Below are 2,916 nucleotides of genomic sequence, written 5' to 3'. Positions count from 1 at the left end.
AGTGACCAATGCCTTCTATATCATCCCGACATCTAATATTGGGGATATTTCCATTATCCTCGGGATTGATTTCATCAAGGAAAAGCAAGTGACTATACGGGGGCCTGATGGGGAGGAGTTAGAAGTGAGGTGGAAAGTAGAGACAGAGATACCCTTTATAGGTGAAACACGACCTCGAGTTAGGGTCGCCCTCGCTGGGATAGCGAAGGCGCTTCCTGCCGAGCCAGAGACAGGTGAATCAATTCATCCTCCACCGTTTACTCCCTATAAGTGGCCCCCGCATAGGAAATGTGAAAAGGCGACCTAGTGTACGTAAAACCACATCTTAAGTGGGGGGATTTCATGTCTCCAGGAGTCACCACCATCACCGAAGGAAAGGTTGAAACTCCCTTTATAAATGTAAGTACCCAGTGTTTCCACTTAGACACTGAGTCAGTCTGCGACTGAGTTATGTTTGATTGTGATAGCCGGATGGACACTGGCGTCCACATACTTCCATGATCAAGGTTCCAGTGGTGATAGGCTGAGAAAGCTCCATCAAACAGCTGTTGGAGCGACCCCAATTAATTATCACAAAAGACTGGGAAATATTGTAGGGGGTTTTGCGGACTTAATAGCAGTTGGAGATGAACCCCTGAGAGAATTAATAGGTTTCCATTTAACATCGAGACTGGCAGTCACTCGTCAATTAGTTTAAAACCTTATAGGAATCCCGTCTGTCATGTAGAGGCAATTGAAAGAGAGATTAATGAATTACAAGAGCAAGGCATGATTCGAGAAAGTGAGTCCCCTCAGCCTCTCCAATTGTGATGGTTCGTAAGAAGGATGCCTTTACTTTATCATTTATAATTGACGTATATGTCATCAGAACAACCTATTTTAGGGTTTACTGTGGAAATGCCCTAAGAGATGGGTCTTTAAATCTACATCTTGAGTCTGGAAATGTTAAAAGGTTCTTAAATTCGATTATGTAAAATATAAATTCTTTACACAAACGTCTTTTCTTAATAAATCCCCAATTTTGCACATATAGCAACAGCCCTGTCTTCTGATTCACCCAATCTCTTTGTATCGTTTTTGTGAACTTTTTCGGCTAAGTATTTTGTAACCTGTACCTCGTAATCCCCTTATCTCACCAGTGTGTTGTCCAGTGTTAGGACAGTTATATTATCTTTATATTTGTGTGTATTATGTTTACTTTATATGTATATGTTTACTGTGCACTGAATTAGATTAAGGTTATGTTACTGAAATATTATTTCAACTTCCCATTCCCAGCATACCACAGCTACAAGCGTTTCCCCTGGCTTATCTTGACTTTTCATTTTGTTATACCTTGGGTATTCGGTATGCAATTTTGTTAAACTTTTTTATTTCACATTCTAACACCCAAGTTATGACAAGTTAAATTTTTCATAGATCCCTTAATAAGCTACTCAATCTGAAATACAATCCAACCCCAATAGTCCACAATGTCCCCCAGCTACGTATGTTTGCTAGATTTTCCTTTCTCCATAATAATAAATTTGGGGAAAAATGCATTAACCTATTCAGTGAGCAATTGCCTGCCCTTAATTTGAAACTAATTCCCATAAACCCCCAAACTATCGGCTCACTCTTCCAAGTCAAGGATAAGATCAGCCTCCTGTTTGCCTCCGGTGTCGTTTATAAGTATAATTGTCCCAGATGTGATCTTGGCACTTACATCGGTTGCACCAGGAGGCTGCTAAAAGTCCGAATTTTCTCTCATCAGGGAATTGGCTATAGGACGGGTTGTCGACTATCAAATCTAGAACAATCTAACATAAGAAATCACAGTAAAAGTTGCAAAACACACATAGATACCAGTCATTTTAATATAATAGGAAGAACCCGACATATAGACGAACTAACCACCCTTGAATCAATAATGATTAAGCTAACTGTACCTTCTCTTAACCACCAGTCGTCTTCCACCCAATTGTTTATTGCCTAATTACCTGTTGTTTTGTTTACACTCCCTTCCATAACAATTTTTCATGTCAGTTCTCCTTACGCTACCGATGTGGGTAGGTTTCTTGTTCGTTCTATTATTATTATTATTATTATTATTATTACTATTATTATTTTTATTATTATTATTATTATTATTATTATTATTATTATTATATATTTTTTCTATTATTATTATTATTATTATTATTAATGAATTAATTTGTTTCTCTATATTCGCTCCGAGCCCTTTCACTGTTATTATGTGTTTATGTTTTTACTCTGTTTTTATTCTTAATGTAGTAAAAAGCTTTTTAATTTTGGTGTTGGTAAACGTTGTGTGTATCTTTTTACTTATACGCAATTGATTTGTAATCGTTTCAGCCTGGAAAATGTATCAAGCTGATACGAAACGTCGGCGCAAATAAATGGATGAAAGAACAGAACGCGTCTCCCTACTCCAATATGTTTATGCTTGAGTAATTGCTCCTGTGTCCATACTACTTACACACACACACACACACACACACACACACACATATATATATATATATATATATATATATATATATATATAAATATATATATATATATATATATATATATATATATATATATATATATATATATATATATATATATATATATATATATATAAATATATATATATATATATATATATATATATATATATATATATATATATATATATATATATATATATATATATATATATTGCAGATAGTTTTAATTTTTAAAAAAAATGAACTACATATATATAATTCCGAAGAAGAATTTACCCTTTTTTCAAAGGGGTAAAAATGTTCCTCACAAAAACTATCTTCATTTTTATATGCAATTTAATGCATTCTTAAAAAGTCTCTTTTCTTTACTTTGTTACAGGATGACTTCTCGCCCAGTGTTCAATGAATGTGACCGGTATAA

General features: G+C 34.4%; 1 protein-coding gene across 1 annotated transcript in view; it reads left to right on the top strand.

Annotated features, from left to right (window-relative positions):
- Positions 1-342: 342 nt before the first annotated feature.
- Positions 343-2,916, top strand: part of LOC137626809 (uncharacterized) — a 6,023-nt gene continuing 3,449 nt past the window's right edge. Inside the window, exons 1-2 of the mRNA XM_068357798.1 lie at positions 343-431; positions 2,875-2,916. The exon at positions 2,875-2,916 is cut by the window's right edge and continues 2,421 nt beyond it. Coding sequence (XP_068213899.1) covers positions 343-431; positions 2,875-2,916 — 131 coding nt within the window. The remainder of the gene's footprint in view (positions 432-2,874) is intronic.

This window comes from Palaemon carinicauda, chromosome 34 (assembly GCF_036898095.1).
Source record: "Palaemon carinicauda isolate YSFRI2023 chromosome 34, ASM3689809v2, whole genome shotgun sequence".
In the NCBI taxonomy this organism is placed as follows: Eukaryota; Metazoa; Arthropoda; class Malacostraca; order Decapoda; family Palaemonidae; genus Palaemon; species Palaemon carinicauda.
The sequence above is the reverse complement of the archived record's forward strand: the minus strand, read 5'-3'. Positions and strand labels throughout refer to the sequence as shown.